We start from the raw sequence: 18,747 nt of genomic DNA, 5'->3' as shown, positions 1-18,747 counted from the left end.
AAAAAACTGTATGTGTCTGGAGGGATATAGTTCAGGGAAATACTTTCTGTTTTCCATATTGCTTCTTATGCAATGATCCATCTTTCACAGTGTCAATGAACTCCTTAACATAAGCCAAGAGATTGACCCAGCCTTGTGAAATATTCTCAGAATCTCAGAAAAACACAGTATAGGCCTATTACATAACATAATGGAACATACTAAAGAAGTGTTTTGGATTTACTTACAGAATAATACAAAATGCTCTGAGACCAGGTTGCCACCATAGGGGTTCCATGAAAACAGCAGAATTCAGCAGTCACATGAGCTTTTAGAGTGGAACATACTGTATGCATCAGTCGAATGACCACCAAGCATCTTATGAAAATAAATCCTGGGTTTAAAAAATACTCTCTTGAATTAATTTCAAATCCAGACCATAGGCAACAGCTTGAGACTTTAGGAAATTCTTTCCCTCGCGGTCAGTCATGTTCCTATAGGATTAATAGATTTTTAAACCATTTTCTTCCATCTATGGAATTTTATCTGGAAATAGATAAATACACATTTTTCAAATCTAAATTGGTTAAACTACACACATACACGGAGTATACCAAACATTAGGAAAATCTTGTTAGTGTTTAGTTGCACCCCTCCCTTTTGCCCTCAGAACAACCTCAATTCATCGGGCAAGGAGTATACAAGGTGTGGAAAGCGTTCCACAGGGATGCTGGCCCATGTTGACTCCAATGCTTCCCATAGTTGTGTCAAATTGTCCAGATGTCCTTTGGGTGGTGGACCATTCTTGATACACACAGAAAACTGTTGAGCATGAAAAATCCAGCAGCGTTGCAGTTCTTGACAAACCGGTGCGCCTGGCACCCAGTACCATACCCTGTTTAAAGGTACTTAAATATCTAATCCTGGACATTCACCCTCTTTTTTTTATTTTTGTTTTTCCTTTATTTAACCAGGCAAGTCAGTTAAAGAACAAATTCTTATTTTAAATGACGGCCTAGGAACAGTTGGTTAACTGCCTGTTCAGGGGCAGAACGACTTGTACGACTTGTACGATTTGTACCTTGTCAGCTCAGGGGTTTGAACTTGCAACCTTCCGGTCACTAGTCCAACACTCTTACCACTAGGCTACCCTGCCACATGGATAGTGTACACATACACAATCCATGTCTCAATTGTCTCAAGGTGTAAAAATCCTTCTTTAACCTGTCTCTTCCCCTTCATCTACACCAATTTGAAGTGGATTTAACAAGTGACATCAATAAGGGATCATAGCTTTCACCTTAATTCACCTGGCAAGTCTATGTCATGGAAAGAGTGTTGTTATTAATGTTTTGTACGCTCTGTGTATAATACTCAATGAACTGGTTGTTGACTTCATAATATATCATATCTGTTCTTAGGCAAAACAAGATGAAATTAATTACAATGAGTCAATTAATATTAACTCATCATGTACTTTTGATGTTCATCTGTTTATACAGTGTGATGTCCATTGACCACTCGGCCTACAATAGCCAGGCACTGCTAGGTGCTAGTGATGTCATTTCCCAATTATCACACTCTCTGTCCATTTGGTATGACCACAGGCGTTCCTCCAGCCCTCTCCACTAACTATGCAACCACTACGCACCCACCACAGCTGGCACAGTGCCTGCCTTGGTCCTCTCCCACTCAACAATCCCTTCAACAAAGCCTGCGTGAGTGCTTGCTGTTTGCGTGGGTCTTGGTTGCAGAATTAATCATTTGTGTTTGATGCAAAGCAAAGATATAAACAAACAAAAGATCACGTGAATCCTTCTTTAGTGGCCCTCTCCTCTGACGTTACTAAACCGCCAGTGTGTCATTAGTAGCTAATGAGGTGGTTGTTCTGGGTCAGGATGAATTCCAGCCCATCTGGTCCAGCAAATGGCACAAAGTCCTGTTTTTTGCAGGGAGAGCACAATCAGCAATACTACTGTTGTGCATGCAGTAGCCTCTGGTTGGGATGCAGTACAAACTAGACTCTTCTCAATGTATTTTCTATTAGGTTGTAATAGTTACAAAATGCAGGTCTCTCATTAACTAACACATTACAAAGTTACATCAGGATTTTGCTCCTTTAAACTGTACTACACTGTGCTGTGAAGGTTCTAATTCTATTGGGGCAGGGTTGAGGAGTAATGGATTACATGTAATCTGTTACATGTAAGGGATTACAAACATGTAACTGTAATCCGTTACATTACCGGCAAAAATATTGTAATCAGATTAGAGATACTTTTCAAAAACTGATTACTCCGAGGGTTACTTTTAAATTCAGAAAGAATATTTGCGAAAAAAAATTTTTGACAACTGTTTTCTCAATGACTTTCAAATCCAAATTTTAAAAAACGCACGAGTTGAAGTTTGTTTCATTCGAGCGAGTCTGACCACAAATCAGAGACCACCACTATGATGACACATCAAATGTGTTCGATGGATCGCGGGAAAAGAGAAGGAATAGTGTTTTGTAGGCTATAGTCCCAGCTACTGTATGTCTTTCAATGGTACGACTGCTGTCGGCATATAAAGATTATCCAACTTGAATAAACGCCTGGAGGTAAGGATGACAGCAGTGGTGTAGTCTATGGCGATATATACATCCACTTATTATTGATATCTACATAGCGCATTGATGTGTCATACTGTTGCTCTCTCATTTAGCTATTTGCACCGTGCGGATTGTGGTTGTTGTGGATGGCTGTCCACAAATTGAAATTTGTATTTGAACCCAATAATGGTTGAATTCAAGAAGTTTAAGTTGTAAATCAATCATTGTTCTTGAAATCAGTGGACAGTCAGTGAAAAATGCGCTCTTGCAATAGCATATGGAATAAAAGTGGGGCATTTATCTAATTCATGCAGATAAAACAAATCCATAGGCCTAATGGACACATGCTCAAACTCACACCCGTTTGATAGACTTAAATGGGCAGTCTGTAGTTGCTACATCCATTTTGGACTTATACATTATTTATAGTAATATAAGGATATAGTTTAATTGTATTATTATATGTAGTAGACAGAAATAGGTTAGATGAAGAAAAATGTAATATCCATATGTGGCCAGCTATGTAAACTTTAACATTGATTTAAGTTGTTCAATTGGTAACATACATTTTTGTCTTCTTCTAATGCATCTTAAGGGGAAAGTAATCTAAAAGTACCTAAATGTAATCAGATTACGTTACTGAGTTTGGGTAATCCAAAATGTACGTTACTTTGGACAGGTAACTAGTAACTTAACGGATTACATTTAGAAAGTAACCAACCCAACCCGTTTGGGGTCAGGGATTAGTTGGATAACCCATTTTCTCCGGTGTTCTTCTGTACAGAACTCAATGTACATGGTGAGGTCACTGTCCTCCTCACTGTGTTTGCCATGGCTATCACAGGCCAAAGGAGATCAAACATCATCGGGGCAGGGGCTAGTATCTATCTTACTGCAAGCTGGGGTGGGGTAGGTGGGAGATAGCTGGGATGCATGCATGTATTCACAGACGTAATTGAACAGGTCATACTCCAATTCATATAATGGTACTCAATATCAGTGTCTTCAATTGAGTTAAAGGAACACTTTGATGTAACTGTAACTACACTGTAATACAGCCTGCTTTTTCTGCCTTATTTGCCTGAAATACACATTCACGCGAGGCATTATACACTCGCATCATATAGTGATCTCTATAAATATAAATATCTCTGTCCTACCTGCGAAGTGGGTGGTACACAGTGGCACAGAGGGACTCACAGTTCAGGCTGTTAATCCCAGCAAGACTGATCGACAGAATTGACCACTGGGAAAGGACAGGGAGGTTTTAGTGAAAGATGGTGGTACAGTGATGTTGTATAACGTCCTCTGGGACACACTGGGATCGTGCCTAAAATACCAACATGAGGAGTCCACTGAGGAGAACAAAGGCTATGATCTCTATACTATACTGTACTGTACATTCTGTTCTATTGACACACATGAATGATTGCTGTAACCTGGTCTCAGAGCATTTCATATGATTCTGTATGTAAATCTGGGACACTCCATTTAGTAAGATATTCTACGTTTCGTATGGTATGTATTCATTTGTGGATGTCCATCACCCATTTCGTATGATATGTTACGAATTACAATTTGTATTATATGTTATGAATTTGCAAATCGTACAATATGTTACGAATTTGCAAAACTTACAATATGTTAGGAATTCTAGTTAGGTGGCTAACGTTAGCTAGCTGGCTAATATTACCTAGGCCACGTTAAGTAGTTGAAAAGTTGCTAATTAGCTTAAATGATATAGTTGTCCGTGATGTGATTCAAACTCGAAACCTAGATGTTTGCGTTGTACTCCCACTCATCCACTACAACCAACCACCTTAGCCTTAGTAACCATATATCTTATGTAACCATACAAAACTAATACTAATACCAGATTTAAATTTACTATGCTACGTCTAGTCTATGAGACCAGGCTGGATTACTGCAGGAAAAGATTTCACAACACTTCCTGCTCACCTGGACCACACCTTGTCAAAGTTTCTCTCTCTCTCTCTCTTTCTTTCTTTCTTTCTTTCTTTCTTTCTTTCTTTCTTTCTTTCTTTCTTTCTTTCTGTCTTTATTTCTTTCTTTCTTTCTTTCTTTCTTTCTTTCTTTCTTTCTTTCTTTCTTTCTTTCTTTCTTTCTTTCTTTCTTTCTTTCTGTCTTTATTTCTTTCTTTCTGTCTTTATTTCTTTCTTTCTTTCTTTGTCTCTCTTCGTTGTGCCCCAACCCCCCCTCGCAGCCTCTATCTCTCGTCAAACTCTTTCAACCCTGTTGGCCTGTCTTGGATCATATCACAGCCTCATTCCAGAAACTGTTTATTGTGTCTCAGTGTAGATAATGGGCTGTAACACGTTGACACGTTGCATCACTTATCTGCCCTGCACTCATTGACACGCTGTAGTGTCTAGTAAAACTACAGCATATCAGTTATTGCCGTTGAAGACACCCCAACCTGAAATAAAACTGTCATGTCCACATTTGACCCTCCTTTATAGGCTCAGCACCATCTATCCCTTCACTATCCCCTCCATACAGAGTCACACGTGCACTGTGCTGTAAAATGCTAGTTTAATTCTATATAGAATTCCACAATCTTGCAACATTTAGTTTTCCTGGATTTAGAATGAACTTCAAGCTCTGAATCAATGCTCCTCTGAGAGTTCCACACAGAAACACATTCATGTAACTCCCATCGAATCATCTATACACACAGCCACAACACTGCTTCATAATCAGAATCATATGAGTTGTATTGCGGCTCCTAAAAATAGAACATGACTCATTTTGTGTAACTTGAGGGTCTGTTTCATAACAGGGGGACTTAGCCTCCCTCCCCCTTCTTAAATGGGCAATATGCTATTGCTACATACATTTGTTTTAACAAATTAATTATATATACCCATTGATTGTTATAAATGCCTTATGAGCATATTTTAACTGCCATACCCCATCAGAACCATTAATATAAGCTTATTTTACTCCATTGTTTGTAAACAGTGCAATTGTAAACTAACACTGTATAGCCTCAAAACATGGTTAAAACTATCATTTTGACATTATGGATGGTCAGTCCTTGCATCCATAGCTTTGTCTATGGATTTTAGAGTGAGTTACATTTCCCCAGCCCCATCCCTCAGCTGTTTACCAGAACAGCAGCAGTGTTGTTATAGTTTGAACTGCAGATTGCCCCTTTAACTCTATACTGTGTCTATCACTCTCCATCTACTACATCCAAAGCACATGCACTAACTCACAATGAACACTCAATGAACACACAGAACTTACTCTGTGTTAACATTTTGCCTTGAGGCAAAACCGTATGCGTTTCAGTATTAACCTTTGACACACACATGAGAAAAACATGAGAAAAACAGAGCATTGTGACGAGGAACACAAGACCTCAGAGCCCTTCCTTCCACATGCTTCTATTCCTGGATTCTAAAATACGTCACACAGTTGCCACAGCAACCACTGCTGGTTGCAGAGAGGAGGGATGTGATGAAATAATCATAAAATGGGCAGGTAACAAATGGAAAATCATGTTTTCACATCCAGATCAGATCAATAAACCAGAAAAATAATTTCAGCCTAAAGTTATTTTCTTCACAATATGTTGAAAAGCACAAATGTTAATGATGCATGTGCAGACAGAGTATGAAAGCCATGTCTAGCCGTTCTTATTTTAGGTTGAGCTCTGTAAGCAGTTCTCTAGCTCAGTGCCAGGTCGGCTCCAGGAAGGAGCCCAATCTGCATTATTTCCTGTAACTGGGAGGTAATGACCTTGTCACCTAATGCCATTATGTGACTCAATGTGTCACCAATCCATGTGTTGTTCAATGGGCACTCTTTGACCTACAATCCTGGCTAGCTGCAGAGCGGATGTGACAGCTGTCTAGTGTGCAATTGTAAGAGGCAGTGCTCATTGAAAGAAGTTCTTTTTTCTTTGAACATAGCCTCTGATAAACACAATATAGCCTATTATGCAATACAATATGTTATTGCCTTCTTCCACTCTATTGAAATACAAATGAACAAGGAACTGAATGTATTTACAGTGGGGCAAAAAAGTATTTTGTCAGCTACCAATTGTGCAAGTTCTCCCAATTAAAGATGAGAGAGGCCTGTAATTTTCATCATAGGTACACTTCAACTATGACAGACAAAATGAGGGAAAAAATCCAGAAAATCACATTGTAGGATTTTTAATGAATTTATTTGCAAATTATGGTGGAAAATAAGTATTTGGTCACCTACAAACAAGCAAGATTTCTGTCTCTCACAGACCTGTAACTTCTACTTTAAGAGGCTCCTCTGTCCTCCACTCGTTACTTGTATTAATGGCACCTGTTTGAACTTGTTATCAGTATAAAAGACACCTGTCCACAACCTCAAACAGTCACACTCCAAACTCCACTATGGCCAAGACCAAAGAGCTGTCAAAGGACACCAGAAACAAAATTGTAGACCTGCACCAGGCTGGGAAGACTGAATATGCAATAGGTAAGCAGCTTGGTTTGAAGAAATCAACTGTGGGAGCAATTATTAGGAAATGGAAGACATACAAGACCACTGATAATCTCCCTCGATCTGGGGCTCCACGCAAGATCTCACCCCGTGGGGTCAAAATGATCACAAGAACGGTGAGCAAAAATCCCAGTACCACACAGGGGGACCTAGTGAGTGACCTGCAGAGAGCTGGGACCAAAGTAACAAAGCCTACCATCAGTAACACACTACGCCGCCAGGGACTCAAATCCTGCAGTGCCAGACGTGTCCCCCTGCTTAAGCCAGTACATGTCCAGGCCCGTCTGAAGTTTGCTAGAGAGCATTTGGATGATCCAGAAGAAGATTGGGAGAATGTCATATGGTCAGATGAAACCAAAATATAACTTTTTGGTAAAAACTCAACTTGTTGTGTTTGGAGGACAAATAATGCTGAGTTGCATCCAAAGAACACCATATCTACTGCGAAACATGGGAGTGGAAATGTAACAGTATAACTTTAGACCGTCCCCTCGCCCATACCCGGGCGCGAACCAGGGACCCTCTGCACACATCAACAACTGACACCCACGAAGCATCGTATCCCATCGCTCCACAAAAGCCACGGCCCTTGCAGAGCAAGGGGAACTACTACTTCAAGGTCTCAGAGCAAGCGACATAACCGATTGAAACGCTATTTAGCGCGCACCGCTAACTAAGCTAGCCGTTTCACATCCGTTACACTCACCCCCCTTTTGACCTTCCTCCTTTTTCCGCAGCAACCAGTGATCCGGGTCAACAGCATCAATGTAACAGTATAACTTTAGACCGTCCCCTCACCCATACCCGGGCGCGAACCAGGGACCCTCTGCACACATCGACAACAGTCACCCACGAAGCATCGTTACCCATCGCTCCACAAAAGCCGTGGCCCTTGCAGAGCAAGGGGAACTACTACTTCAAGGTCTCAGAGCAAGTGACGTAACCGATTGAAACGCTATTTAGCGCGCACCGCTAACTAAGCTAGCCGTTTCACATCCGTTACAGAAACATCATGCTTTGGGGCTGTTTTTCTGCAAAGGGACCAGGACGACTAATCCATGTAAAGGAAAGAATGAATGGGGTCATGTATCGTGAGATTTTGAGTGAAAACTTCCTTCCATCAGCAAGGGCATTGAAGAAGAAACGTGGCTGGGTCTTTCAGCATGACAATGATCCCAAACACACCGCCCGGGCAACGAAGGAGTGGCTTCGTGAGAAGCATTTCAAGGTCCTGGAGTGGCCAAGACAGTCTCCAGATCTCAACCCCATAGACAATCTTTGGAGGGAGTGGAAAGTCCGTGTTGCCCAGCAACAGCCCCAAAACATCACTGCTCTAGAGGAGATCTGCATGGAGGAATGGGCCAAAATACCAGCAACAGTGTGTGAAAACCTTGTGAAGACTTACAGAAAACGTTTGACCTCTGTGATTGCCAACAAAAGGTAAGTAACAAAGTATTGAGATAAACCTTTGTTATTGACCAAATACTTATTTTCCACCATAATTTGCAAATAAATTCATTAAACATTCTACAATGTGATTTTCTGGATTTTTTTCCCTCATTTTGTCTGTCATAATTGAAGTGTACCTATGATGAAAATTACAGGCCTCTCTCATCTTTTTAAGTGGGAGAACTTGCACAATTGGTGGCTGACTAAATACTTTTTTGCCCCACTGTATATTTGTTGTGCAACTACTCTACTATGACATCTGTCATGAAGTCAAACGCATTGTTAAGTTGTCATGAAATAAGATATAAATCCTCAGGGCTTGTGACGGAGGGAGTTGTGTGTGTGTGTGTGGGGGGGGTCTTAGTTGTATTATTCTTACTGGTGGGTTGGTGTTGTTGAACAATCTATAGCACAGAGGGTGGGGGTAGAGAGTGAGTGCATGACTAGGGTTATGTAACCCATGCTGTGCACTTACATAATACATTCATAATCAGCCTCAAGGACAGATATATATGGCCTAGTTTCCACCTTGTGCCTGCCAGCATACCAGTGGCACAGTGTCCTGAACACTAATTTCACAGCTGGTTGCAGAGGGAAAAGGCTTGAGATTGTTCAGCATATGTATAGTTATTCAGATTGTTATATGTCAGATATAGTGATATGTGTCTAAGGAAGACAAAAAATGCATTTGCAATAAAAATGTTGAGACAAATATGGCCACAGATGTTTTGGTGTGAGGCTGATAGACTTACTTTTTTGGTTCGCTAATCCCTCCTGTAGTTGACAACCTTTAGACATGACATGACACATGAAAGCCTAACACATTGCAAGGCCCTGAGCCATGTCAAACAGATTATTTTCCAAGTGTGCATGCAAGAGCCACCCTGTCATTACTCTATTTATACTTTCACAGCTCCAGACTCTTCCAGTATGCCATGCTCGAGACATTTTGGAATGTCCCTCTACTCGTGTCACCTCTGCTCTTCCACCAACATTGCTGAGGTTATGACCAGTTTTAATACTGATTCCACCACACTACCAAAGCTAAAACAAAACTCTCCTTTTTCCCCACTGCTAACATGACCATATCAGCACAGCCTGGCTCAGTGTAACTCTGTGTACTGCGAAACCGTTAAATGACCTGTCAATCAATATCAGTTGGCCTATGTTCAAAATAGTTGTTGCATCATCCTCAGATAACCGCCTCCCTCTCATTCATTTGAAGTTGAAACATGTTGTACTATCCAGATTAGTGCTGTAGTGTCAGAGTGAATCCACTCAAACAAAGGAACTAGGTTAATGTCGTTATCAGAGAGGACTTCCTCCATCATACTCACTTATTCTGTTGCCAGAGACAACTAAGTACACTTCATAACACCCTCTAATGTAACATGTTGGATCAACACTGCCAGGCACATGCTCAGATAGACAGGGGTCTTTCCATCACTGTAATTACACCAATTCATTTTCAGAGTTAGTTAGCAGAATTAGTATTCACAGCTTCAGTGATGGATACTCCTTGTTGGACTAATGTTTTGCCCATGATGTGATGTTGAGGTTTATGTCATGTCTGTTGGTGTTCCAGAAAAAGATTCAAAGGCTTTCTCAAGTAAAGGTACTGCAAGTACAGTCTTTCCACTAACTCCATAAATAGAGTAATGGCAGTACAGAGGAAGAACAGTGAAAAAAGGCTTTGAACAGTTGGCTGTAAGAGCTTAACCCAAAGTTACTTCAGCCCCTGATCCTCTGAACAAACCCCATGCCAGAGCTTGCCGCCAAGGCTAATAACACATTCTGATTGGTCAGTGATGGGAACTGTCATCTACTGTCATCAGATATAGGCTATGTAATTGTGACATGGGGACAATAGGTTGGGCTGAGCCTCACTTGCTATCATTCCTTTCCTGGATTGAGAAACCCTGGGGGTTTTCAAATTGCTCCATGCTGCTACTTTGACAATTGATAAAGGATTTATTGTGGAAGTGTACAATAATGCATACTGGTGTTGAATCACCACAGAGAAAAGATTCACAGCTGGTGGAGTCTAACTAGCTTGGTATATACCAGACTGATTTACCACTGTAGTGAACCAGTCATGGGTCGTTCCATGTCATTTCAACAAGCCATGACACCCACCATCTCAGATTGTTCTGAAATCATTTCTGTAGTAAGAAGCGGATAAGATAAGCTTTCCATAAGCATTATTGTGTTAAAATATCATTTGATCTCTGAGGAATGAAGTTGATTGACTGCACCCAAATTGGCAATTTTAACATATAGGATTCATATAATCAATAGTTATATTACCTAACAGCCAATTTGGACCAAACTTTTTTCTAACAATGAGTAAGACATGAGGAATCCAAAGAATTAGTCAAACCCCACGCCAATCCCACCCCAACAACAAGTATATAGTGTCAGTTCTCTATGGTTGACAAGTAGTATGGAGCTGTGGCTCAGAGTTTTGAATCTTTATCCTATGTAATGTATTCTCAGTAAATTTAGTGTGTACCCCCTGTTTTCCCCACGATCTAGTGGTCAGAATGAGACATACACCCAACAAATTCAATGACAAATTTCTCTGAACATACTACACTGAACAAAAATATAAACTCATCATCTACAGTGTTGGTTTCATGAGCTGAAATAAAAGATCCCAGAAATGTCCATACGCACAAAAAGCTTATTTCTCTCAAATGTTGTGCACAAATTTGGTTACATCCCTTCATTTCTCATTTGCCAAGATAATCCATCCACCTGACAGGTGGCATATCAAGAAGCTGATTAAACGGCATGATCATTACACAGGTGCACCTTGTGCTGGGGACAATAAAAGGCCACTCTAAAATGTGCAGCTTTGTCACACAACACAATGCCACAGATGTCTCAAGTTTTGAGGGAGTGTGCAATTGGCATGCTGGCTGCAGGGTTGTCCACCAAAGCTGTTGCTAGAGAATTTAATGTTCATATCTTTACCATAAACTGGCTCCTACGTCATTTTAGAGAATCTGGAAGCTGAAAATGTCCCAGTTCTTGTCCCATGGCCTGCATACTTACTAGACATGTCACCCATTGAGCAAGTTTGGAATGCTCACGATGTGGGGGGTCCGTGGGATGTGGGGGGTCGTGGGATGTGGGGGTCCGTGGGATGTCGTGGGATGTGGGGGGGTCCGTGGGATGTGGGGGGTCGTGGGATGTGGGGGGTCGTGGGATGTGGGGGTCCGTGGGATGTGGGGGGTCGTGGGATGTGGGGGTCGTGGGATGTGGGGGTCTGTGGGATGTGGGGGGTCGTGGGATGTGGGGGTCCGTGGGATGTGGGGGTTCGTGGGATGTGGGGGGTCCGTGGATTGTTTTTGACCATTTTTTTAATTACTCAAGTCTAACTCATTGTTAGAATCGGATGTTAGCTACTATATTTATTCTATATTATATAAATCCTAGAAATTAAAATAGCAAATTTGGGTGCAATTAATTAGGTAAATTTTCTAGAGATTAAATTAGGCGTAGTGGGTGAGGAGTCAGGTGCAGGAGGCAGAAAGTTCTGAATAGCGCTTTATTCAGCACCGGGCAAAATCGTACATAAAACGAAACTGAGCGTCATAAAACAAATGCCCAAAACAGGAACCAAACCAAGCTCGCACTACCCCACCTACAAAGTGGGAATAAACAAGCCCGCACGAAGAGCAGTCAACCTACCGACTTAAATAGCCAAGAACACGAAGAGCAGGCGGGCCTACCGACTTAAAATAGCCAAACTAAAAGTCTAAACAAGAAACAGGTGAAACAAATCAGACCAAACCAACAGAAAAGGGAAAAAGGGATCGGTGGCAGCTAGTAGAGTCCAACTATTCATCATCTAATTGTGACAACCGTGTCTTTTTTGTTGGCCCTTGTAATGTTGTCTTATTGAATTAGACAATTGTTGTTTTTTAGAGGGGGGGGTAAAGAAGGAGAAAGGGAGAGAGCAGGGTATAGTGAGGACAATGGCATACCTTATTACACCACGGACCCTCTTCCAATGTTGTTTTATTAATTTCAATTTATTCAGATGGCAGATGGCAGAACAGGCAAGTCAGAATCTCCTGTAAACAGATGTTATATATATCTTATGTGTAGAACCAAAACGGTCTGCCCTCCTGGAAGTAAGGTCAAATATTTGTGCTTCCATTAATTTACATTTAAAGTTTTACAGAATATTTTCTTCTTTGAGATGCAAATGCACTAAAACTGTTTCCCAAACATAAACCTTGGACTCATTCATTACCTATGCAAAAGTGATTTATTCCCTCATCAACCTTTCTTCTTTTTATCCACCTCAAAGGACCTCATAGATGTCAGTTACATTAGATTGAAAGAAGAAAACAGGCTTTTAGTGGTCATGAAGTATTCATTGATGTATATCTGTTCCGTGGAAGAAAACTTGTACACATCTATCTGGCAGACGGGCAGAGCCACTTGTGAGCTTCCTGATGGACTCTGTATGATGGGGGTGAGGTGGGTGAGTCATCCTCATCCTCATCCTCTGCTGGCAGTTTGTTGGGCCCCCATCTCATCTCAGGGTATTTGAAGGAGTGGTGATGTCAGAGCTGTCACAGCTACACTCTGCCTGAGGCCACACAGACTGCTCTTCTTATTGACGAACACTGGGAGAGTGAGACTGGAATGAATGGACCGTACTGTCTCTCTCTTTCACTCCTGCATCTTACCCTCCTCTCTTTCACCCTCTCCCTTCCCCACTCCCTGTTTTCTCTGCTGTTTTCTGGCTGGAGGTATGCATATTCATTTTCCCGGAAGAAATTACGAAAGTCAGCCAATTGGTTTCCAAGAAATGCTGGAACGCTGTGTGAGGCTTGGCATCACTCCAATGGCTTTTGTTAGACTCCACTGTATCAATTGCATAATAAACACTACACTGCAGGCTTTGTATACAAGCCTATGAGTCAGAGACTCATATTTCAATGGTATTTCAGAAATAGAAAAACAAATCAGTTTAGCAGGCGGTGTTGTTGAGGTGTTATTTTTGCTTGGTGTTAACTGGTGCATTATCACAGGTAGCAGTGTTCTATCACTAAGTAGGATATTAGTGACTCATAGCTGGATTAGTCACACAAGTTGCATAAATTATTTTCAGTCGTCAGCAACACCCTGATTCATATTACCCTTGTAGTGACTTTGTGGAACTACTGTACTGTATAGGAAATGCTTTCTCCTATTTGTAAGGGTGATATCACCATCTTCTGGTAAAAGATGGTATCACATGTCTGAATCCACCCACAGAGCCTCTTTGCTGTGCTAATTTAAATAGACCTACATATTACTGTTAATTGGATCAACTATTTTTTACTTTTTGAAGAGGAATTGACCACTCATTTTCAGGTTAGTAAATGAATGATATTGTATGTTTTGATTATGAGAGTATGAACGCTACATTGCCTATAGAAAGTTTACACCCCCTTGAACCTTTTCACATTTTGTTGTGTTACGAAGTGGGATTGAAATAGATGTAAATTGTACGTTTTTTTTGCCATTAATTAGACGCAAAATACTCCATAATATCAAATTGAAAAGAAACTTCTACACATTTTTACAACTTAATAAAAAATCTATAACTAAAATATAGTCGATGCATAAGTATTCACCCCCTTTGTTTAGGCAAGCCTAAATTATTTCTGAAGTAAAATGTTTGCTTAACAAATCACATAATAAGTTATATGGACTCTGTGTGAAATAATAGGGGTTGACATGATTTTTAAAGGCCCGACCTTTCCTATGACCCCCATACTGTACATACAACATCTGTAAGGTCCCTCGGTCAAGTGTTGAATTTCAAGCACAGATTCAACTATGAAGACCTGGGAGTTTTTCGAAAGCCTCTTAAAGAAGGGCAGTAATTGGTAGATGGTGAACAATAACACATAAGGAATTGTATATATCAGGAATTGTATATATCAGGAATTGTTAATAATTATGCTGCGGATGATGTACTAAACCAACCAGACACATCAAAGATGCAGTCGTCCTTCTGAACTGAGCTGCAGGAAAGGAAGGAAACTGCTTAGGGACGTCACCATGAGGCCATTGGGCAACACAGTTCAATGGCTGTGACGCGGGAAAACTGAGGAGGGATCAGCAACATTGTAGTGACTCCACAATAATTACTTACATTAAAGTAGTGATAAGAAGAATAAAAATATGAAGATGTTTTTATGTTTTGTTTTAACATGCATGTGTATGTAAAGTAATAGTGAAAAGGGAAAAAAAACATGGCAAAGAAATACTCTTTCTGGCCTGAATGCAAAGCCTTATGTTTAGGGAAAGTCTAACACAACACATCACTGAATAGCTGCCTTCTTATTTTCAAGCATGGTGGCTGATGCATCATGGTATGTAGGTAGCCTAGTGGTTAGAGCGTCGGGCCAGTAACCAAAAGGTTGCTGGATTGAATCCCTGAGCTGACAAGGTCCAAATCTGTTGTTCTTCCCCTGAACAAGGCAGTTAACCCACTGTTCCCCTTTAGGCTTTAGGTCATTGTAAATAAGAATTTGCTCTTAACTGACTTGCCTAGTTAAATAAAATAAAATAAAAATGCTTGACAATGGCAAAGATTCACAGCCAAATTCATAGAGGAAAACCACAGCAATTGATCTTTCAGCAGGACAATAACCTTCAACATAAAGCACTGGAGTTGCTTACTAAGAAGACAGTCTTAGAAGAAGACAGTTTTGACTTAAATCTGCTTGAAAATGGTTCTCGAGCCATGATTCCCTACACCTTGACAGAGCTTGAAGAATTTTGAAAAGAATAATGGGCCAATATTGCACAATACAGGTGTGCAAAACTCTTAGAGACTTACCCAAGAAGACTCACATCTGCAATAACTGCCAAAGGTTTTCTAACATGTTTTGGATCAGAGGGTTGAATACTTAATCAAGGTATATTAATGTTTTATTTTGTATTTTATATATTTTCTTCCATTTTGACATAACAGAGTATTTTGTGTAGATTGTTGGGGAAAAAAGACAATTACATCCATTTCAATCCCACTTTGTAACACAATACATTGTGAAGAAATCCAAGGTTGTAGACTTTTAAAAAAAGTTTTATTAAAAGGTATGCAAAATGTTTTCCAGCAGTCTCAATGCCACCACCTCAGTGCCCAGAATTAGATGAATGCTAATTTCATTATAGCTCAGTGTATGAGAAAACAGGACATTCTTCTAGGTTGTCACTAGTTACCACAGCCACAGAGTCAGAATTATGGCTAAACCCCACCTATTTCTACAATTCATCTTCTTAAAATATATATTTTTTTACCTAACCTTATCCCTAACCACATTGCTAACCTTACGCCTAACCCTAACCTTAAATTAAAACCAAAAGGCTAATTCTGATTTTGTGGCCGTGCTAACTAGTGACATAAATTATTCTATGACATTGTGCTGATGTCACAATGCAACTGCACTGTGCTGCCCCGCTGTCAGACATTCTCACAGCTACAGCTAGTGTCATCATAAATCCCTGTGGCACTCTGTGCTGAGACAATCTTGTCCATCGAAGCCCTGTCCCTGTACCCTGTGAAGAGAAGAGAGGAAGCAGGGGGCTGGCGAAACCTATGCAGAACCCCCTGTCAACACCAGGAAGAAGGAACCATGACCGCCCTTCAGGACAGCATGTTATTAGGAGGAGGGAACACACGGAGGAAAGAACTCACCAACATCACCATGGCAGCCTTCATGCTTCCCGTGCAGCACCTCAATGAGATCACCCCTCTGATTCTGCTGGAGTTCCACCCTGAGGTGGAGGATGACACTGTGGACTGGCTCCTAGGGAAGATCCTTACACCTGAGCCCCTGGGGGGACTAGACCTCTTGGCCAGAGTGATCAGCCAGACCAGGGCCGGGGGTGCCATCATGGTGGTGGGGGCCACGCCAGAGCGGCTGCTCCTGGAGGCTGACGAGGACCTTCTGTTCAGACACAAGCCCTGCTGCACTATAGGAGGTCAGGCACGGGAGGTGGGTGACCTGGGGGGGACGCGCCCCACAGAGGGGGTGTATGGGATGCTGTCATCGGCTGAGTGTGTGACCCTGGTGCAGAGGATCCTAGACAGGCTGAGAGTGGGGGAGGGGGAGGAAATTCAGGTGCTCCAGCGGATTCCCCTCCTTCCAGGAGAACCAGTGATGGCCAGTCTGTCCCGCTTAAGAGTCCTAACTAGCATCTACCCCCTACATGAAGCCCCACTGCTTCATAGCCTCCAGGGGAGGTGGTGGGCTGGCTGGTGTGGCCTCAAACCCTTCAGCCAGAGAGAGCATTGGCAGCTGCTGGAAGATATCAGGGCTTATTTCGGGGAGGCGGTGGCCCTCTACTTTGGGTTTGAGGGTTCGCTGGTCAATGCTCTCCTCCTGAAATCCACCTTGCCCATGTTTCTCTCCTTCTACCCCCTCAGGCTGGGGAACAACCTGGTCTTTTTCACCCTCTCCAGTGTAGTGTGGTCAGAGCTGTTCCTGCAGGGCTGGAGGGAGAAGAGCAAAGCCCTGCAGAGGGACTGGGGGACTGTGGTCACTCATCTGTCACACAGTCACTCATCAACAGCAGCAGCGGTGCCCAGGGTGGCACAGGGCACAGCACCACCACAGTCCCAGATCGATGCCCACCCTTTTGGAAAGATGAGCTTGAGGAGACTGCAACACTCCTTTGCCTTCCTAACCTGCACCCTCTGCCTCTCCTCCATCCCAATCCTGATGTATTTACACCTAGATGGACTAGTGGGGGACTTCCTCCTGAGAGAAGAGCTCAGTTTCCTCTTTCACAACATCCTTGTCTACCTCCCCAAAATTGCCCTCACGGTTGCCATGGCAGGGATGGACTGTGTTGCAGTCCAACTGTCCCTAGGCCTCAGCCCTGATCCCGATCCGCCAGGGCATCAGTCACCAAGGCAACAGCCCCTGCTCCCTGAGGTTATCCTCTCCTGCCTCTTCAACCACTTTTCCATCCATCTCTACAGGGCTCTGGTCCTGAATGACCTCACCATGGTGCGCTTCCACCTATCTGTGCAGCTGGCCACCCACCTGGTCATTAAGCTGCTGTCCGCCACATTATTGCGCCGCCTGAGGAGGATGAGGATGTCCCCTAGCCGTGCCCACCAGGAACATCAGTCTCCCGTCCTTAGACAGATCACAGAGCAGAGCAACAGACCACTGTGTGACACCCAGACCTGGAACTACCTGGAACTCCTCATCTCCTACTGCCACGTCATGTTCTTCTCAGGCATCTACCCCCAGTGTGCCCTCTGGTGCTTGTTGACCATCATAGCTAAATCCTGCATGGACTTGTGGCACCTGTGTTCAGGCGCACGCCGCCCCTTCCCCAGAACATCCCCCGGGGGTAACGTTTTGTGGCAGCGGGTCTTCTGTGGCTTTGAGGCCCTGGCTGTCCTGCTCAACTCCCTCCTGCTGTGGTCCTCTCTGGAGTTCAGGCTTCTCTTCCTGAGTTATACTGGGTGGGAAATGCTCGGGGCCTTCCTCCTGCTGCAGCTGTCGCTGCTGAGCCTGAGAGGGGCGGTCACCTTCCTACTCCTCCACCTGGCCTGGTTTGTTGGCAGAAAGGCAGAGCGGCCTGAGACTCGCCAACCCCACCTCCACAGGCTCCATCGCCACCAGCACCATCAACAGCAGCACTCTCACATACTGTAGAGATGCAGCAGCCACTCAGCTTTAGGCTTTGTGGAAGGATCATTGTGTCCTGCAAATAAAGTGAGGAGTGAGGAGTGACATACTGTAGGTGTGCTGTTTGTGTGTGTGTGTAGGGGTATCATTTTTCTTTTACAGAGTCTATCAACTTTGGCATTAGAGTACAGAAAGCTTTCTCAAACAAATCAAGCTCACACATCTATATCTGGGATCTTTAGAGGGTCATTCTTAACCGTAGTCCCATCTGCTGTAGGCTATGCCCAGACTTTTGGCCTACGTTGAATGGTGATAACAGTCAGACAATTAACACTATGACTGGAGTCCTTCCGCCCTGGCAGTGGGACTGACAGATGGTGCTAAGCAAGGCTAAACTCAGTGGTCATGTCTGTGACCTCACAGATTAGACACTCTCCACTGAGTCTGATCACAGACTGGAGAAAGTCCTAGTAGGAGAAAGTCCTCCCGTTTTAATGATCAGCTTTTTGAGACTGATATATGTTTGGTAAACAGATGACTGAGCTACAGTATGTATCA

The 18,747-nt window shown here is 42.6% G+C and overlaps 1 protein-coding gene across 1 annotated transcript; it reads left to right on the top strand.

Annotated features, from left to right (window-relative positions):
* Positions 1-16,176: 16,176 nt before the first annotated feature.
* Positions 16,177-18,216, top strand: LOC118364648 (anoctamin-10-like). Its single transcript, XM_035746354.2, has one exon. It carries the CDS (start codon positions 16,177-16,179, stop codon positions 18,214-18,216), a length of 2,040 nt encoding a protein of 679 aa, XP_035602247.2.
* Positions 18,217-18,747: the final 531 nt, after the last annotated feature.

The sequence above is a fragment of the Oncorhynchus keta genome, chromosome 32 (assembly GCF_023373465.1).
Source record: "Oncorhynchus keta strain PuntledgeMale-10-30-2019 chromosome 32, Oket_V2, whole genome shotgun sequence".
In the NCBI taxonomy this organism is placed as follows: Eukaryota; Metazoa; Chordata; class Actinopteri; order Salmoniformes; family Salmonidae; genus Oncorhynchus; species Oncorhynchus keta.
This window is presented reverse-complemented; position numbering and strand designations above follow the sequence as displayed.

Bases quoted from the DNA above. Each gene is read 5' to 3' on its own strand.
- LOC118364648 (XM_035746354.2), top strand. From the start codon at position 16,177: ATGACCGCCCTTCAGGACAGCATGTTATTAGGAGGAGGGAACACACGG.